General features: G+C 37.1%; 1 protein-coding gene across 1 annotated transcript in view; it reads right to left on the bottom strand.

The window, feature by feature from the left end:
- Window positions 1-889: 889 nt before the first annotated feature.
- The window catches only part of PKHD1 (PKHD1 ciliary IPT domain containing fibrocystin/polyductin), a 189,932-nt gene continuing 171,894 nt past the window's right edge, over window positions 890-18,927 (bottom strand). The window contains exons 52-61 of the mRNA XM_029283700.1: window positions 16,370-16,483; window positions 15,152-15,239; window positions 13,684-13,838; window positions 12,497-12,616; window positions 10,910-11,821; window positions 8,417-8,585; window positions 7,280-7,434; window positions 5,589-5,687; window positions 4,165-4,219; window positions 890-1,238 (exon numbers count right to left, since the gene is read on the bottom strand). Coding sequence (XP_029139533.1) covers window positions 890-1,238; window positions 4,165-4,219; window positions 5,589-5,687; window positions 7,280-7,434; window positions 8,417-8,585; window positions 10,910-11,821; window positions 12,497-12,616; window positions 13,684-13,838; window positions 15,152-15,239; window positions 16,370-16,483 — 2,216 coding nt within the window. The remainder of the gene's footprint in view (window positions 1,239-4,164; window positions 4,220-5,588; window positions 5,688-7,279; window positions 7,435-8,416; window positions 8,586-10,909; window positions 11,822-12,496; window positions 12,617-13,683; window positions 13,839-15,151; window positions 15,240-16,369; window positions 16,484-18,927) is intronic.

The following is an 18,927-nucleotide window of genomic DNA, read 5'->3' as shown; positions in this document are numbered from 1 at the left end:
TAATGTTTTGCTGAAATCACAGTTTATTCTGTCCACTGTATTCTCATGCAGCACAGATGCTTCTTTGAATATACAGGTAGTCCTTGACTTTTGATAATAATTGAGTCTGGAATTATGGATGTAAGTCAAGTTGCTTGTTAAAATTGGTTGACCATGCCCAATTTTATGACCCTTTTTGCAGTAAATAACCATGATTGTTAAGTGAACAAAGAGATAGTTAAGCAAATCAATGCCTGTGATGGGTGTTTTTGCCAAACCTGGAAGTAAATACTGATTTCCAAGAAAAAAAGCACATTATAAATCCCAGTCATGTGACTGTGGGGACACTGCAAATGGTTGTAAATGTGGGCTGATTGCCAAGATCCCATAGAATCACATGACCGTGGGGGGGTGACCATTGGAACTTCATGTTCAGGTTATAAGTAGTCCTGGGGACCAGTTATAAGTTGAGGACTACCTGTAGTCTTTCATGCTGTAAAAAGAACTATCTTCGCAAGGTGAGAAGCTATTTTATATTTTTTGTTATACATTTTTAAAATTTAACTTAAAATTTTATCAAATAAATTGTAAGTTTTCGGTGCTCCATACAGAGGTTCATACCACTCAGAAAGATCCTGTGATTAGTAGTAAAACAGATATGCGAAAATACACAAAAAATAGAAAGAAAAGGGGAAAATGTAAAAATAAAAAGAGATTAGACTTTGGGATCGATCCCTGGAAATGCTAATATATTTCATGGTTGCTCTGCTATTCCAGTCACATCAGATTAATGTTAATGAAAATGGGGAAAAAATAAAAAGTGAAGCCATAAAATGTGTGCATCTCCCAGAACATTCTAAATGTACCTTCTACAATACGGGTGTCAAACTCAATTGTGTAATGTGACGTATCATGGTGTATCATGACGTTTTTTGTCTTTGTGGAGCGTGGGCGTGTCCTGTGCATGACGCATCTGGCCCACGGGCTGCCAGTTTGACACCTTTGTTCTACAACTATTTTCACGCCAGTATTTTCTTTGTCTGCTTCTGGTAATTCGTAGTTCTCCTCTGTGCTCCAAAGATGGGATGCTCTGGATTGCTACACAGTTAAACTGAGGCAGAGTCCCTTTGAAAGGCTCTTTCTGATCCCTATTTTTGTCATTCTGACTGACTCTTCTGAGCCAGAGGGGAAAAACTGGAGAAGGAAAGGAAGGCTTGACTAGGAACAGCACCAGCAGAACATCTGACTGAAGACTGCTCCTAATTAAAGAAAATAGCCCAAAGGAGGGGGACAAGACTGCCTGGAGGGAAGAGGAAGATGGTCCCTTCCATCCTTTATGAAATTGTCTCAGTTCATTAGCAAATGCCATGCCTAATTTTCCTGAATTATTATATAATGCTACCAGTTATTTCTCTCATAAATCTATATTTATCACATGAAAGTCATTTGGTGAACAGGTTAAGGCATCAGGCTAGAAAGCTGGAGACTGTGAGTTTTAATCCCATTTTAGGCACAAAGCCAACTAGGTGACCTTGGGCCAGTCACTTTCTCTCAGCTCTAGTAAGGAGTCAATGGCAAGCTACTTCTGAAAAACCTTGCCAAAAAAAACCCTGCAGGGATCTGTACAGGCAGACTCCAAGCAGGAAAAAAAAATCCATATATAAAAATGATAGTGTCACAAAATTGCATTCCCTTTACCAAAAGGATTGCTTTAATGAACAGGACAACATTTATTTACCTAACTTGTGCTCCACTGCAATCACAGTATTCTTGGCAATTCACAAATTAAGAGGCTACAACATAAAAACCTAAAAGATAAGACAATTAAAACCCAGGCAAAGTTTGTTACATCCTTTATCCATTTAAGCTTTCTGCATGAAACTTCACAAAAGCATTCAAATGTTTATTTGATTGTTTATTTAATCAAGCAACTGATCATTTTTGTTGTCTCTTGGATCCTTTGCTATTTTTGTATTTATGAATTGTGATGGATTTTATGTGCATATGTCAGTCTAAGACCATAATAAATAAAGGAAGAAAGAAAAACAGGCACCAATACATAGTGTCGTACCCCAAAAGCCATGAAGATCACAGCAAGTAAGAGGGAAACTAAGTGTTTTAATAATTTGCTCAGGACATAGAGGACCAGTAGGGAAACTGCTGAAGCAACTGTGCTCCCCAAACTAATCTTGTTTTCACTTTCCCATTTCTCACAGCTAGCTACTTCATCTACAAGTCCCATTTCACAGAAAGCAAAGCTTGCATTCTGTCAGATTTCTCTGTTATATTAGACAGAAACATTTGTAAACCGCTCTCCTTCTCTCTGTCCATCACCCACTCTCAACCTCCAAATACCCCCACTACACAGAAATTTCTCTCTTCTCCCAGGATTCGGGTTTTTCATTATAGGCAACTATGTTTTCTGTCCCCATGGTTTCATCCATTCTTTTTACTGTGTCCCATTCCCATGGATTCCTTGTTCTCCTTCCCATGGTTCCTTACATTTAATTATTATTATTATTAAACATTTTGTGCAAGATTGTCCATGACATGCATTCTTTGGTTCCCTAGAAGATCTGCACGAAGCAACACCAGAAGTGATCACCTGGATAGCTGAATTGGATATCCAGTTATGAAGCCACTGTGATACCCTCATAGAAGTTTTACTTATAATTACATGACAGGCTTCTCTTCTGTCCTGTTCTCATCATTAAATAATAATAATCCACTTCATTTCTCCTTTTCCCTTTCTCCTTTTTGGGAGGTTTACAACATACAAGCACAACTTGAAGACTGAGTTTCCCTCTCTCTGGGTAACCAATTCAAGAATTCACCCCAAATTGCAATAGATGTGGACACCACAGCACAGCAGGCAAAAGAATTATGTGCAATAGGGAGGTTCATATTAAATTAACAGCAAGCCTTTCTGCCCATCCTTAAGTCTTTCAAAAGCAATAAAGGCATGAAATCAGCTCTTCCCGTTGTGAGTCCCTGTCTTGCATTTATCCCCTCCATTCGCAGTAACTGCACTCCCCTGACTTCAGACACAGCACATAGGATGAATACGGCAGAACTTGACTGAACAACAACAGCCTTAAATCAATATTTATATGGCTTTATTGTATATTGTTTAAAACTTAATCTATAAGCACACCATTTGTCCTACAGCAAACATGACAGGGTTAGAGGAACAAAGCAAAAAGAGGGACTCTCATGACAGAGAAAAAGGAAAACCAGGTTCAGTGTATTTGTGCTGGCTTCTCTTTCATATGGAATTAATGGTGGTTTAATGGGGTATGAAAGAATGTTTTACTGGAAACAATGAGGAACAATTGTCTAGCTCACGTTTCATTTCACAGGTCATTATTGCATTAAGAAGTAAATCGACCAAGTCCGGTAAATAACAGTCTGGGTATTGCTGAAAGCTTCAAACCAAACAATCTTACAGTTTTCACCTAATATCTCTGTCATTTTTAACCCTTACAGAGATCTGCTGCAGGCTAAACAATTATTATCTTCACCCACCCCTGGCAGGTAAGCATTATTCATTTTACCTTCTCTAGCAAGCCCCACCAGGCAACGGGTTTTGCATTGTTGTTTTGTTTATTAGGCAGCCTAGCCAACTGTGTATCTGGTGGCCTTGAAAAACAACACAACTTTTAGTGAGTGCTGCAGGCATCTTTAAACAGGCTGCTTCCTCTGCAAAATTAATTGTTGCAAAACACAGCACTTCTTCTGTGTCAAGTACTGCGCACTGACACTCAGCAGTTTGTCTTCGTTATGGATATGCCAGGGAAATTTAGGGCAATGCCATTCTTCAAGTTCACATGCAAATCCTGTAAAGTGTGAGGCTTATTCACTCTTGAGAAGGCCGACCTTGTTACTTACTTAATTTTCATCTGGGAACTATAAAGTCTAGCTGTCCTGTCGTCCATCTCTCAATGTATAAACAATTACTGTACTGTTCTTTGAACAACATCAGTCAAATATATTAATCATAAATTCCTCTGAATTCTATTTTTCACCATATTTAAAACTCATTTCTGACGCAACCTTATAAATTCAGTTTCTCTCAGAACAGATGTCTAGAATGTAAGTATTATTTCCATTCACGTGTTACAACTTTTCAGGGAGGAATTCTTTCTGCTAAATCCATTCCCTTCATTTTTCAAACATGCCTCTCACCTCTCAATTATCTCACAGTCCAAGGAATCAGAAGCTGGCTGAAAATTAGTGAACCCTGTGACAAATTAAGGGCATGCTTTTTATGTTGCTTTTTCTTCCAATGTTTTAAAAATCTTATTTTGAATTTATTATGTGCCATTAAGTGATTTTTCAACTCATAGCAACCACATAGATAGATTTTCTCCATGACAATCTTTCCCTAGCCTGTTCTTTCAGGTCCATTCTGAGTGGACAGATATAGTTTTTAATATCCGTGCAGTGCATAAAAAGGCCCTTGGAGGGTTATATACAGGCGTTCCTCGGCTTATCACCATCCGTTTAGTAACCATTTGAAGTTACAACGGCCCTGAAAAAAGTGACTTATGAGCATTTTTCATACTTGTGGGTGTTGCAGCATCCCCATGGTCACATGATCAAAATTCGGGTGCTTGGCAACTGGCAAGTATTGATGAAATTGCAGTGTCCCAGGGGGGAATGTGATCACCTTTTGCGACCTTCTGACAAGCAAAGTCAGTGGGGAAGCCAGATTCATTTAACAACTGTTCTACTAACTTAACAACTGCAGTGATTCACTCAACAACTGTGGCAAATAAGGTCGTAAAATGGAGCAAAACTCACTGAACAATTGTCTTGCTTGGCAATGCAAATTTGGGACTCAGTTGTGGTCATAGCTCAAGGTCTACTTATATGTGTGTGGGCGGGTGTTTAACAGCCTTTTCCGTGATAATGCAGTAGCATTCTGGAAAATGTTTTTAACTTTCCAGTAGGCCCCTTTGTTTATAAATTCACTTCTCCTTTGTGTATTAGAGGATGTTGCTCCTCAACACTATTCTGATTTTTTTATATTATATTATGTTGATTTAATTGGTTGGTTGGTTAGTTGGTTGATTATGACAGTAGGGAGAGGAAATCTAGTTAATATCTCTTTCCTGTTCTAACACTTCTCAAGGTGCATAAAAAACAGTCATGATAGCAGGAAAACAGTAAAAACTTCAGTTGCTTTTAGGCCAGTGGTGGGATTCAGCCAGTTTACACCGGTTCGGTAGAACTGGTAGCTAAATTTTGTTGGGTTCGGAGAACTGGCTGAATGCACACTGCTTCCGGAAATCCATTCTATGCCTCGGAGGCCTAGAGGAGGCCTCCCAGGCCTAGAATGGCCCACCAGAAGTGCGTGGATGCCACTTCTGGAAGTCCATTCTAGGCCTTGGATGCCCAGGCCTGTATCCATGCAGAGAATTGGTTGTTCAAGTATTTGAATCCCACCACTGTCTTAGCCCCACTATGGAAACCACACTAGGTATCAACTTCACAGGAAAACTAAGAATACTGTTATTGAGAAGGGCTATAATGAAATAAATGTTACCTCCTCCCCTTCTTATATTCATGTGATTATGAAGATTTCTGTCTGAGCCTCTTTGCCATACTTTCTGCCTGTTTTGGATTTAAGATTTGCTTTTTTGCCTCATTGTTCTGGTCACTGTATTTATCCTCAGTATCTCCATCAATGTCATCTTGTTTATGCTCTGCAATTATTTTATGTAGATACAGAATATGCTTTCTGTATCTACGTATACTCCGGGAATATAGCTTAATAGCTATCAGGAACAGAAATTTCCTTGCATGGTGTTATTTCCCACTATCTCAACATTTTACCAAAGAGTTATCCTATAATATACATCATAAAAATCAATGTGTCCAATTAAAGCTTGATACATAAAAATAAACCATAATATAAAAAGTTAACTGATATACCAGAAAAGAAAAATATGGCGATAAAGCATCTCATTTGTTTTCAGAATAGAACTTCCATGAATGAATGCTTTGGGATTCACCACAAAGTAGTGCAGCAGATAAAGGATATATTATAAAGCACTTCTATAAATGATGGGTCATTAAAATTAGGGAGATATGATTCTTGTCCATGGTTTGGACTTGAAAATGAGAAGCAGATTAAAAAAAAGAGAATCCCAAGATGTATAAGTACATTTAAGATAGAGGTGGATGATCAATTTCTTCTTTTAAAAAAAAGTTTTTATGACACTGATTATTAGCTCAATGTCAAATCCTTCTAAGGGCCTTTTCTCAAAGACTTCCATATATGTCCTTTTCTAGAAAACTCTTCTGAAAATTCTTAAAATGGCAAAGATGGTTGTTTTCTAATGACAAATCTAGAAGCTTATGACCTGATATGTGCATGAACATAAAGAGCAATAAACCTGCCTTTAAAGATGATAGAACCCGGTGTTTGACTTTTTGACTTGTGATTCATAATCAGGTCAACTAAAGCAGGGGGGAAGATCATGTCTGTGCAAGACAGTGAATTAATCAGCCCTCTAAGCAGCCTCTAAGACAGATCCTTAGAGAAATGCCTTTTACCCTGGAAGACATTAGATGTTTTATTTAAAGATTAAACATTTGGTTTAAAGATTAAAGTTCTCTTTGTGCTTAATCGCTTTCCAGGGCAAGATGGAAAATGAGATTAATTACAGTCCCCTGCATTAAGCTCCTATCCAGCTGAAGTAACTTTTCTGCAAAATGGCCACCATCATGAACAGCAGGCTCCAGAGATACTAATTGTAATTAAAGAGTTTATCTGGAGTCGCAGCACAGTCTTAATCAGGATGGGAACCGAGTCTCACTGCATGCACTTTCAGCACATGGCTGTATAACAAAATAGCTCTTTTGAAAAGGCAGTTTACTCTAAAAAGTCTGAGCAGGACTTGATGCCGGCGGGCCTACCATTCTCTATGGGATTCACACAAAATCTTATTAGGTCAATTGTTTAGAAAGCATCTCTCATTAAGGGATTTCAAAACACTTGTGAAAAGTGAATAAAATTACCTTGCTCTATTGAAGAATAAATGTGGACCAGGCTGCCGTTAATACATATAAAGGTTATGTTGAATTAAGTTACTTGCCCTGGAACTAGGAGAGACATATACAATTGGAAACTGTACCCCTGAGACAATGACTCTAAATTCTTTATTGTCATACTGCCATCTTTCTGGAATAATTGTCTTCAAATGGCCACAGTAGCACTGGATTCCTTCTAAGTTGCTCTCTCTTGCATATAACATCCTTCGGTATTGTTGTCTACCCATGACTGGCAACTTACCAGCATCCTGGCATGCTTGTTCCCAATCCAACTCTGATTTTTGGAAAACTGATACAGGTGAATCCAATCCTAGGGCACTGCCATCCAAATCTTTGAAAAGAGCTTTCCTTGAGTTCTCACATATTGCATTACCAGATGAGCTAGGTTCATTTACTCTGACGAGAAAGAAATAAATATGAGACTTGGGAACAGGCCAATTACTGATACACATGTCAGTTAAATAGGAGACAGCATAATAGTGGTAAAGGTAAAGGTTTTCCCTGTCCAGATGTCCAACTCTAGGGGGTGGTGCTCATCTCCATTTCTTAGCCCAGGGAGCCAGCGTTGTCCAAAGACACTTCCATGGTTATGTGGATAGCATGACTATACACAGTGGCACACAGAACACTGTGATACCTATTTATCTACTTGCATTTGCATGTTTTCGACCTGCTAGGTGGGCAGAAGCTGGGACAAGTAATGGGAGTTCACCCTGTTGTGTGACACTCAGGTCTCAAACCCGAACTGTCAGCTTTCCAGCTGACAAGCTCAGTGTCTCGTAATAGCGATAATAAAAGATAAACTCTCTAAAAAAAAGATGGTGATGCATGTATGCTCTTTTAATGTTTTACAGGTGATATTGCAGACGCTTTGCCTGAACATAAAGCAATGATTCTATCTAGTATTGATGGGAGGTAGAATGGGGAACATCTCCAGCGCACCAAACGTCTTCCTGAATCAGTATATGTATCCAGATATACACATTCTTCAGCGTTCATTTTTTGTTCAGACATAATGCAATGATGTATTTTGTTAGAAAACTGTTTAATCCATTACTTGCTGTTTATATGTACACTGAGACCTTATGCACCAGAGACAAATTCCTTGTGTCTAATCACACTTGACTTATTCTATTCTATTCTATTCTATTCTATTCTATTCTATTCTATTCTATTCTAGTGTTGGAATACCATATTAGACATTTTAACTGATTAACTGGAGCTGAAATAAGATGAAACAAGAAATAGGAGAAAGCAACTCTAAGAAAAACAGATCAGCGATAGTACTACAGATTATAAATATATCAAACATAATTATTGTGGAAATCTCAGCAAGAATGATCCAAAATGGATTACTTATAAGTGATTATAAATATACCTCGTTTGCAGTGGATGAAAGTAGAACATATTTTGTTCACTGATATGGAGCATTCTGGTCTGCTCAGATGTGATCAGATGCAAGATGCCTCCATGTCCTGGATTTGTCATGATGCAGGTGTCTTGGTCCCCAGTATAGCAACTCTTTCTAAAACCATCAAAGGTTATATCTGATAAAGGGAAAATAAAAACTCTGTAGAAAAATGGCAGCACTCGACTAATTTATATAGAGAGCCAGTTTGCTCTAGTGTTTTTAAGGCACCAGTCTAGAAAGTGGGAGACTGGGAATTCTAGTCCTGCCTTAGCTTTCTCTCTCTCTCTCTCTCTCTCTCTCTCCTCCCTCCCTCCCTCCCTCCCTCTCTCCTCTCTCTCTCTCTCTCAGCTCAGCCCACCTTTCAGTGTTGTTGTTCTGGGGAAAATAGGAGGAGGAAGGTATGTTGGATATATTCTCTTGCTTGAGTTATTTGTAAAATTGATAAAGATGGGATACAAATAAATATCTCAGGCTAAACTAAATCTTGAAGTAGCTGCATCAGTGTGTATGGTGTGTGGTATAATGTTGCTGCTTTAATTGTTGATACCGCTTTTTTGACACTTTTTAAAAAAACGTTATCTAGAAGTAGAAATTAGAGGTAAATTTTGTTTATGTTCACATAGGTTTGCAAACCTTTTTTTTCCCCCTTTTAAATAAAGGATTAATATTTTAAGATTCAGTTAAAGATCTCATTGATTCCAGGGAGAAATTTATGTCTCTGGGCTTACTGAATTGATGCTTCAATGTTCTGTCTAAAATTAATCAAAATGTCTTCATTTTTGTTTTCAGGAGGAAATCTTTAGCAAAATAAATAGTTGCGTCCATTTCCCTTCTATTTCTCAGTAGGACAGGAGAAAACCACAGTTGCTAAGCATAGTTTAGTTCAAGAATAACCAACCTAGTGTCCTCCTTTTGTTCTAAACACCAGATATCATCAGCTCCAACTGCCATGGCAAATGTCAAATAATTTGAAGACTTGTAATTCCAAAGTTCTAAAGGGAGTCCATTTCTATCCCTACTTTGACAAGATATAAACAAGGAAAAATGAATGGCATCAGGCCATGAATTTTTCCTTTCCTTCCTACCTTTCCTATATAGCCAAGAGAGGAATTATGGTTAACTACAGCAAGCAATGTCAACCTGGCCTATAATTAATTATATTTAGTTACAAATATGGATAATTTAAGCAAGCCAAATAAGTCAGTTTGCCATGATTAAACAAGCAGGTAACTTTAAAGTGAATGATTGAAAATTAACATTTTTTTCTTTTACTTTTTTTCTTCTTAATGTTTTTCCTCAAGTGCAGGGTCCATTTTTTTGGTTCAGTCAACTGTTGATCCATTGATTGGGGCAGGTATTGACTGATCTTGACACCCAAGTCTGATGTCATAGGATGGGAAGAGTGACTGGCGTAGAGTCACCCAGCCAGCTTTCATAGTCTCCTCGTTTCTAGCCTGGTGTCTTAACTAGACAAACTGGCTCTCTTAACAATATTTCATATTAATAGCAACAGCACTTAGACTTATATACCGCTTTACAGTGCTTTACAGTGCTCTTTAAGAGGTTTACATAGTCAGCATATTGCCTCCAACAATCTGGGTCATTTTACCGACCTCGGAAGGATGGAAGGCTGAATCCACCTTGAGCTGTTCAGAATTGACCTACTGGCAGAATTAGCCTGCAATACTGCATACTAACCACTGTGCCATCATGGCTCTTAAGAATCATATTAATATGTCTTGGGAAGAGTATGCAAAACCACATCCCCATTTATTCACGTTAGATTAGATTAATCTAATATGTACAAACTCCATGAATATACAATATGATCATGGATTCTCATGCTTTCTGTGAGATTGGATACACACACACACACACACACAATCACACAGAGACACACACACGCTTTCATCAGAAGCATATAGATAGATTTATTTGGGTCTTTTTTCCATTTAAATGAGTCTTTTCTTCTATAACCATTTTACAGTGAGGAACATTGTTATTACATAATTGTATGTTTTATGTGACAAGTTCTTGCTCTCCCAAGTACAACTACTCTTTCTTTTTTTTTGTTGGTGTCATTGAAAAAGGCTTAATAATGTGCTGATTATTTTAGAAAAAGTATACATATGTATCTTGAAACAGAATAAAATTGACATAAAGACGTGTATTTCGACCTAAGACTGTATTAAATTTGGATTAAGCATACAAAATCCGGATCAGCTGCATTGAAATCAGTCCATTCCTAGGAAAATATTCATAGGCTGGGCTTTGGTCAGCTACAAGCTGTAGCACCATAATAGATCTGCTTGTCTAAAGTTTTTTAATAAAATATTTGAGGCTCCTAAGAATACTTTAAATGACATTTTAACCACCAAGCACCATTTGTAGTTCCAGGGTTTATTAGTGTATTTATTATTTCAGTATTTATTAGACCACAGATGCTCTTAAAGTACTAACCTTGTAGAGTTGTGACTCCCAGAACTATTGAATGGTTTCTTATTTTATGCCATGGAGCATCAGGCCACCAGTTACAGTCCGAGGTAAAAGATGGCCATAACATGCCGATTCGGCCCCTCCAGGGATTACGTGGAGCTCGATCTGTAATTGTCTCATTGGCTGAAAGAGGCTGGATTCTGTCCTTGATGCAATCAAAGGAAGTGCTGGTTGCCATAAAGACAGAATTTCTTAGTTTCAGGTGCTGCTTTTTCTGGTGACAGTACAGCTTAGCAGATGGTCCATAAAGTACTGGCAAGAGTCCCACAACATTGTCTACCAATGTCACCTTCTCAACTACTACACTTCCTACAAGATGAAACATTATCCCATAGTCATAGTTTTTGTAAGACAAAAAGCCTGTAATTTTAGTGCAGTTTGGAAAGCCATCTCCTTTATATAAATGAACCCCATGAAGGCTTGAATGAGCTACATTGCCACTGTAAAGGTCTTCTGCTAAGAAACATTCTTGACCCTTGATATGAAAGGCTATCCGTTCTGAACCAGCCACGCTATTATTATGTAGCATAGCACCTTCTACTGTGTTTGTTTTGATGCCAGCCACCCAGAGCCTCGAGGTCCCTGGTTGTTTGCTTAAGACAACCAGATTTCTGATGAGTGTATGATTTTGGCCTTCTAAATGTATACCATGCCCAATTGTATTGAATATCACATTATCACGTAGGAAGAGCCCATTACTTGTAATGGCTTGAATACCAACTCCACAGCTGTGGTGAATGCTAGAGGAAATTATGAAAGACTCGGATGAATTTGTAATGTCAACTGATGGAGACTGTGAAGATCCAAAGTTCAAAATTTCAACATTTGAAAGTTGAAGCACACCTGCAAAATGGGAGAAGGACGTGTTTAAGAATCAGAATTTTAGTGTGTGTGTGTGAGGGGGGAGGGGGAACAAGATAACCTTCCATGCCTTAAAAAATAAAAACAATGGTAAAAGATATTCTATTGATGCCACTTTAGACATTCTTAATTCATAAATCCTTAAGCTAATACTATTCCATTTTTTTAAAAAAAGAAAGCAAATACAGTAACTAAGGGGTTACTTAATGATCCAGGTTTTATTTTCATTAATGCCTACATAACATTGCTATAGAGGATAATAGTTTTTTTTTTACTTCAAATAGCATGTTTTAAACTTAGTTGCATTTACTTTCCTCACTAATTATTACTATGTTATCACATTATTAATAAAATAAAAAATCATTTATAACTCCCACATTCAAAAGGGGTTTTGGGGTCAATTGATGGAAGGAGGCAATGCCAACCTATTTCTGAAAAACCTTGTAAAGAAAACTGCAAGGATTTGTCCAGGCAGTCTCTGAGAATTGGACATTATTGAACAGGGAAAAAAAACTTCACCCACAATAGTAGGTTTGGTGTGATAACTATCAAATGAATTCATGTTCTTTAAAAATACATGAGAAATCTAGAAAATTAAATTATGTTTTTCTAAGCTATATGGATTGAGAACAATGTGTAAAATAATTATAAATACTCAAGTACCTGCATCTTGATTTGCATAGTCCCAAGGTCTCACCAGAAGTCTTCCTATGCAATCCATGTCAGATTTAATCTGAATGTTTCTTGTCAGAAGCCCAACCTCTGCAGCCAGGAGAATCCATTGACCCTCTTCTAATCTATGGGAATATCCTACAGAGATCAAAATGACAGAAAACAATAGAAGTGGAATAATAAACCAAACATGGAATCTCTACTAATTCTTCCCTTCTGAAAACAGTTCATATACCCAGGCTATGTACAGTAGGACTTCATAATTTATTGAAGATTCAGACATTTGGAAAAAGTCATTTACTTTATTATCACTTTTAACATTATTTTCCCCTTATTTCATATAATAATCACTGATATAGAGAATAACATATCTCAAAAGTGAGGACCATAGTACCTTAGCTGTTTTGTGATCAAGCCTAAATCAGTTCCATGGCATCTCAGATTTAAAACAGGTTAAATATAAGGTCAGAGTTTATTTCACCTACCTAAAATTTTGCAAGTATTTGTAATTCTAGTAGTATGAGACAGCAGTTAAATACAGAAATAATTGAAACAATTCATTCATTGTATAAGTGCTGATTGCCCACTTAAATGTCTTAAGAAGCAATACCAGCCCTTAAACTAAGCTGAGAGGTAAAGATACAAAATGGGGATGAGATCATACTTGCTAGTCCAATATATGTTGATTATAGTGTATCTCTGCCCATGACTTATAATATCTTCCAAAATTATCCAACTATTGTGCCAGAAGAACATAATGGGAACAGATTTTATATCACTTCAGTGATGGCTGGGTTAAACTAGGCGCTACTATAATTCACTGAGGATTGGCTATATTTAGACCCCAGATGCATGTACTGTAGTCTTCCCTGCAAAATGTTGGGTAGAAGACTATACATTCATAGCCTCTGCATGTGAACTTAAAGTCAATTTGTAGTAGCTGGGTCAGGAGTCCAACTCTTGCCCTTCCAGACATAAATCTCTATTTCAGCTGATTGTCTTCATAAGGTTAACTACCTTACAGATAACTTGTAATTCCCATTTTGTTACTTAATTAAAGCAATGAAAATGTTAAGGCACCCTAGAAAGAAAATGCTATTGAATAATGGCAAGTTTATTGAGGAGAAATAATGAATGTTGGGTAGCCTTTAATGTACAAAACAAAATTCATGATACAATCTAAGCAAAGGAGACAAATTGCATACCAATATGTCTATGGAGAAGACGTTCACGGATCCTAATGCTACGATTGTTAACTTTTTCCAAAGTGATTATTTCAGCTTGATGGGCTTCATATGAAGAGGAACTGACAACAATACTGTCACCCTGATGCCAGTCCAAATGATCTTGCACCATAATCCTGTAAATCTCAAAAAAAATATTGTGAAGTTTCCATGAAATATTACTTTCTTTAAAGCATACAAACATACTATCAAGAAAAATAAAAAAATGCTTACTAAAATGCTTACATTCACTGATGAAGACAAGTTTGTAAGTGGTAGGAAGAATGTGCCTGGATCCTGTCACTTTGGATAGGAGAAAAGACATTGAAATAGAATCCTGAAAAGCTAACATTTCTACAAATGCACCAAGGTCTTCTGTCACCACCAAGAGTTACTCATGTATGGGTAAACACTACCCATCAGGGAGCATTTCTCTGACGTGGGCGTCCTTCTATTTCCTGATGGATCAGCAAGTAGAAATGTGATCAGAGAGGCATATGCCCAACTGGTGAGTATGTCAGTTCTGGCTTCATCTGGTGTCAGAGGACTTGTAGGTCTTGACAGTGCTTTTTTGTTAAAAAAAAAAAAAGGTGCTGGAACTCACACACGTCATACAACCTGCCTTGCCTACCCTACAAGATTCCATTCAAAAAAAAGTGCCAGAACTCCGTTCTGGGCGTTCTATGACAAAAACAGTAACTCATGCTCTTATCATCAGCCATCTAGACTACTGAAATGCCCTCTGCTTAAGGATGCCCTTAAAGAATATTTAGAAACTGTGGTTGGTTTAAAATACAGCAGTCTGTGTACTTTCAGGTTCCTGATGTTGGGACTGCATACCATTAGTTTTGTGGATCCTTGCAATGGTTTCCATGTCCAATTTAAGGTGCTGATTTTGACCCATAAAATTCTTTTCTTGACAAGCAGAAACTTTCTCTGGCCAACTTCTGCTCATCTCATTTAATCAAGCAGGAGAAACCTCTGCACACCCCACATTTTCAAATAATTAGTGGGGTTGAAGCAAGGAGAAATTGCTTGTTTGTTTTTACCTCCCTATGAAGATCAAGCTGGCTCCTTCTGTACTGGCTTTCTGCAAGCTCCTAAAGATGTTTTCAGAGAGCTTTTTCAGAGACCCTTTTCCTGATTTGAATTCTTGTTGCCATCTTTTATTCTCTTTCAATTCTGTAAGGTTGCTGTAGTTTTCATTTTTATATGGGTTTTGTTTTATATTGTATTTTTATGTGCGTGCCATCAAAAGTTATTTTTAATGCAGTGGCATACTAATAGGTTTAATTCAGAATCCTTTTGAAATGTTGCCAGAAAGGTCCTACCATGTCCTGAGTCTTCTGTTCAATTGACTCTTGCAAAAAAAAAAAAAAGGGGGGGGGTATAAAATAAAAATAATAAAAATAAAAAAGATTTTTCTTATTACCTATAATTTAACATCTACCTTTCATTTCCAGGTGCAACATCATTTCCAAGATGTGTCCATGACTTCTTGGTGTAAACACTGTGCATCTGCAGCTTTCCAAAAACACCTTGAAAAGAGAAGAAAGTAGCCATGATTCAAAAGTTGCTAAGCTTTGCAAGATCTTCAACATACTAGGGAGGACATCTCAGCTGTGCCAGAGATGTACCCATCGAAGCCTTTTTGTACTGGTGCAGATTGTTTGGGCACTTCATAAAGTTTCCAAGGCAGTTTCCTTAAAGATTATATTAGGAAGATTCCAACTCTAGCAAAAAGGTAAACTGGCTTTCTGGATTACTGTATAATCCATATGCTCAGCAAGGTCATACCAGTATTGGAATAGGAAAATGACAGCTTCCTTGTGGGATTAAATAGCTTGAAAAAGATAACATATTTAGAAATATAATAAAGGGGAAAAATGAAAGGATTATTAGGGGGGACTTATTTCCTATTTGAAATGAAAGCCTGTTTAGTGGCCTGTCACTTTGGTACATTGATAAGCAAACCTTTTGATGCTGAGGGTAGCAAATAGTGCAGGGACTGGATCTTATGGATATGCATATCCACAAAGTTTCCTAATCAGAAGTACCTAATTTCATGCCAGGAGCATGATCAGAATGCCTATTATAACTCTGTTTCACTCCTTTTCCTGCATGTTTATGGAGCAGAAATTTCTTATAGGAATGTAAATTAATCTGCCTTCCATGCTTCCACAGTGGTCTAAAGTCTCTTCCTAAATACACACATAGACTTCTCCCAACACATACAAATATACAACCTGCCTGTCCTCTTCCCCCATCCTGATTGTATGGAATTACTGTTTCTCAATGCATTCAATTTGTTGTGTAAGTTCATCTGAGGACGGAATGCTCTGTATGCCTTAAACACCCAACTCCTCCATTAGCTACTAACAATCTACCAAACAACTGATGGGCAGGTTGTTGTGAGATATATCCCACGTCCCACATTCAGCACAGAAGCACCAGTAGATTAGAAGGGGTACAAATATGTTGTTGGCTGCTGGAAAAATGCTTCAATGTTTTCATGTTGCTTCAGGTTATCCATTCTTGACTTTTAGCAATCAAAATGCAGGCACTATTTAACAAAACAGGCAGTCTTTGATTGATGTTAACTATAGGACATTTTTGATCAAGGTTTTTCCAGGGCCCCATTGAGGAATTCAAAAGATGCTATCCATACCAATGGTTCCTGGACCGACATTCAAACCGTTCAATCGATCACAATTTACTCTCTCAGATGCCCGAAGGAGAATGTGTACCTTTCTCCTTTCTTCTAATGGATGCTGCAGGCTGCCTAAGGAGAAATTGATGAACATTAATTAATTTGTACAATACATCTGTTTCTCCCTTTTGACATATTAAACCTTTATCCAAGATGACTTACATAAAAGTACACATACAGTACATGTAAGTAATAGCCAAATAAAATAAAAGCCAAATAAAATAAATATTAATGTTGCAGTACTCAAACATTACAAAACACATAACAAAAAGTACAACAATAATATTAACAGATATGCATGTTCTTTCTACTTCCAGCAAGCAATTAATTGTCAAAGGCCTGCCTAAGTACATGTGGTTTTCAGTGCTCATCTTACTGTTAAAATCAACTTAAATCAATGGATCCCCAGTGAAAATATTTGAGCATGTAACAGCATTAATAATATCTCAACAGTGAACTAATTTACCAAAGAAATTTCAGTGAAGCAAAAAGGTCGTGCTTTTTTTTTTTTACATACTAGAGTTAAAAAGCACTGGGTTTTACAATAATACCAAGCATTTATTCTACTGCAGGATAGAATTTATTCTACACAAAGTTCATTCAGAATCTCAGAAACCATTTTTTTTTTCATAGCAGGGACACATTTTTCCCTAGCTCTTATTTTATGGGATTTTGTCACATAGCTTTTGTCACATTCTAAATCAGATAAACCAGATCTGGCACTTGCATAACTCACCAGATTTCACTCTGTTTTTTTTTTAATTTATGCTATAAACTTTTACCATAGTTCCATCCCACAAGGTCAACTTTATCATTTTCATCCAAGAGAGCTGTAACAATTGTCATGTGACCTCAGTTATATGACAAACATTGGCACTGCTTGCTCATAACAGTGGCTGAAGCAGGGGAAAGGCAATCCTCTTTTTCCTTAACCAGAATAATCCAGATTACCAGTAAAAAGATAAACAGGGTGAGAGAAGGAAGAAAAACTGTAGAAAAGTTAATATTCCATACAACAGAGTATCCTTCTTGTCTAGTAGAAAGCAAAGACAATGGGTTGAAACTCTTTATCTTCAAAGAGAATAATCTTCCTTTTTTAAAAAAAAAAAATTCTTTCAGAGCAGATAATAATTCTTTCTTGATTACTCTGGCTGCTCTGGCACAGATATTTGTTTTGCTTAATAATTTCAGTTTCCCCAAATTTGTTTTAGAAATTCTTTTCTTTTCAGTAGGATAAGTGTGGAACAGAACTAGTTTACTAGAGAAAAGGATAGTTAATCTCAAAAATATTTGGCATTTTTTTCATAATCTTTGCATTAGTGTTCAAGTAACATTTTGGAAGAATCACATTTCTTTCAGAGACATAACATTTGAAACCTAAGTGAATTTTTCTGATGACATTGGAAATACAGGAAGACAATAAAAAGGCAAAAAAGAGAGGATGGAAATAACGGTTATCTTTTAGAATGCAAAGTGAGCTGTATTCCAACTGTGAACCTATTTATTTCACCCAGGGTAGTTTACAGACTCAGAAGAAAATAGTCTAGCATGAAGCAGATACTTGAAGGAAAAAGTAGGGCAATTTCTGCCCTAGAGAAATGTAAGCAGAGTCCAGTAAGAGAGTTCAGCACTCCTTTAAAATTAGAGATTAAATCAATTATACAGCCCCAAACTGCAGCAGATGTAGAATTAAACAAAGAAATCTGTGTAGAATTAGCCATCGTGCCACAATAATTTAATATTCAGAAAACATGCCTTTGGTGAGGAAAAGAGAAAGTGCAATATGCATGCATAAGAATTAATCTTAGCAACCCATTTAATGAAGTGTCTATGAAATTAATCTTGTTATAGATACAACTAATCCTGATTCAAAATCAGGCAAATGATTCACACAAAGAGACTTAGAAGGACCACCCTGTTCAATCTGGAGGCCAATTCAGGCATCTGGAAATAGCTTGATTTACTCCAGGCTGCTCTGGAGCTGGTGCGATCAGTCCCAGAATAATCATCATCATAATACTAAATAGCAGAACTATATTATCTCTGAAAGGAGTTTCTTGCAGCATTCAAGAAAATCTTGTCACTTTTAGGGATATGTCTTTATCTTTTATTTTATTTATTTTTTAACCAAAGACCGTAGCCAGAGCTAGGCTCTAAGGGACAGCCAGACTTCTTCAGCTCTCTGTCGATAATCTCTGTTGGGTCACCTCCTCTACATAACAGGACAGGTCCTATGCTGTTTTTCTAGAGAGGTGGAGTAGGACAATGCTTTTTGTCTCTTGACTAGCCAGGCCATAATATTTCCAAGCTCCCAGTAAACCATAATGTTTTCTATCTGATAAAAGAACTGAATGCATGATTGAACGGCTTTCCTTGATCTGGACTTATATTCCCCAATCAAGAAATAAGAGAAACTTTTCCCATCGTCTCATTACCAGTCCAAAGCATTGAAACCGAGGAAACAAATACTGATCTAATCATAAAGCTTATTTATCAATTACGAAATCCAGTCCCGC

Source organism: Protobothrops mucrosquamatus, unplaced genomic scaffold (assembly GCF_001527695.2).
Source record: "Protobothrops mucrosquamatus isolate PMUCROS unplaced genomic scaffold, P.Mucros_1.0 scaffold192, whole genome shotgun sequence".
Classification (NCBI taxonomy): Eukaryota; Metazoa; Chordata; class Lepidosauria; order Squamata; family Viperidae; genus Protobothrops; species Protobothrops mucrosquamatus.
Note: the sequence above shows the minus strand (reverse complement) of the source record. Positions and strands in the feature narration are given on the sequence as shown.